This window comes from Sinocyclocheilus rhinocerous, unplaced genomic scaffold, assembly GCF_001515625.1.
Source record: "Sinocyclocheilus rhinocerous isolate Xijiao unplaced genomic scaffold, SAMN03320098_v1.1 C36755650, whole genome shotgun sequence".
In the NCBI taxonomy this organism is placed as follows: Eukaryota; Metazoa; Chordata; class Actinopteri; order Cypriniformes; family Cyprinidae; genus Sinocyclocheilus; species Sinocyclocheilus rhinocerous.
Window position 1 is genome coordinate 1 of NW_015785630.1, and position 1,690 is coordinate 1,690.

Sequence of the window (1,690 nt, forward strand, 5' to 3'; positions counted from 1 at the left end):
ATTAATGACAGAATTTTCATTTTTGAGTGAACTATCCCTTTAAACTTATTTTATTTCAGTTAGTTGCAGAGGCAACATTTTGTAGTTTTTCTTTTAAATGTTTTCATTGAATATTTATATTTTAAGATTTATTTCAATCAACAAAAACTATTTTAATAGCTTTACTTTACAATAACAACACTACAGAAAAGCAAGTCATTACCTCTTTTGCCCCCTTCCTTCCTTTCACAGAGCAGATGGAGAGACAGAGGCGAGCCGCCCGGGGGATGTCGGGAATGTACATGTCATAGGTCAGCCACTCGTTCCACCTGGAAACAGAGAGATAATGTCAGCATGATATACAGTACATTTTTAAAATGTATAATTTTGCATTTCAAATGTCTAACACTTTTAGAAGTCATAACATAGTGCGTGACATCAGGGGTCTGGCAACCTCCAGCCACCACTGGCACACTGAGGGCAATCACTGGCATACGGGAGAAATTAATATGACTAATTATCATATGGCCAGGGCCTACTAGACTGAAGTAAATCTATTTACCCACTGACAGCATGGACCTGTTGGTTTAAATGAGTGGTACAATGCCACTCACACACTCTGCAGTGAATTTAGCATAAATGAGGGGGATATTTTGAAATGAGACGAGGTGGGGTGTTTATGTGTCACAGTGATTACCAAGAAAAATGACACTACGTCCCAGAAAGACTGCAGACTCGTTTGACATTTAAAGCCAATATAGCACATCTGCATACTTCGGTTCACTTTGGTTTTTATTACATTACAAAGAAGTATGGAAGCCTGTTTCTGCTATAGAATAAAAAAATAAAGATAATTGCAATTTTTTTATCTCGCAATTATGAGATAACATCATGCAATTCAGACTTTTTCCACAGAATTGTGAGTTTATATCTCACAACTGCACTTCATGAACTTAATATGTGATTCTGTGCATTAATATGAATACGAAACGGAGTGTACACATTTTTTTTTTTTACAATTTTGTAATACAGACAGACCCTTTTATCCATGTATTTAGGCTTCTGTTAAAAAAAAGATATCCATGGTGGAAACAGGCTTCCCTAGGATTTGCAGACACTTTCTCTCAGTAATGAATCAACTGTTGTATCAGATAGGACAAGTGATCACATAGTACCTTGGGTTTGAACACGGCACACGCTGTGTGTTGACATTATCACACAACTGTTCTCCACCATGGTAGATCCCTGTCCGCACATAAATCTGAAACAAAAGGTAAAAACCTATGAGCAAACAGCCTCAAGAAAACGCTAGTGCAGAAAGGTCACGCAATTATTAAAAGAAACACACCAACAGCTTCCTGTTCTTTCACAATGTCAAACTTCTGCTATCTTACCAAACACTTCCCATGCTCTTTGTACAATAAAAGACTTTCAGAATACAAAAAGACATCAGCTAAGCACCTTGTCAATGTCCCGAATATTCACATTAACGTATGTGGCGCAGAGGACCCGTATCCTTAGAGTACTGTTAATGGTCCAGAGTGATTTGGTGGAGGCCTCTCCGTTCATGTAAGGCGTGGCGGTGGAGATCCGGCGGGCGTAGGAGGGCATGGTGAAGTTGTCCATAGGCAGCTGAGAGTAAAGACTGTCCTTGGACATAAGCATGAGGTTTGGCAACCGACCCAGCATAATGCAACTCCGTACATACTGA

General features: G+C 39.1%; 1 protein-coding gene across 1 annotated transcript; it reads right to left on the reverse strand.

The window, feature by feature from the left end:
• Positions 1 to 202: 202 nt before the first annotated feature.
• Positions 203 to 1,682, reverse strand: LOC107736520 (phosphatidylinositol 4,5-bisphosphate 3-kinase catalytic subunit alpha isoform-like; the record flags this gene model as incomplete). The annotated part of the gene is made up of 3 exons (XM_016547910.1): positions 1,441 to 1,682; positions 1,155 to 1,240; positions 203 to 308 (listed from the first exon to the last, which is right to left on the reverse strand). Coding segments are annotated over exons 1-3 (420 nt in total), but the record flags the coding sequence as incomplete, so codon positions are not given.
• Between the last annotated feature and the right edge of the window lie 8 nt (positions 1,683 to 1,690).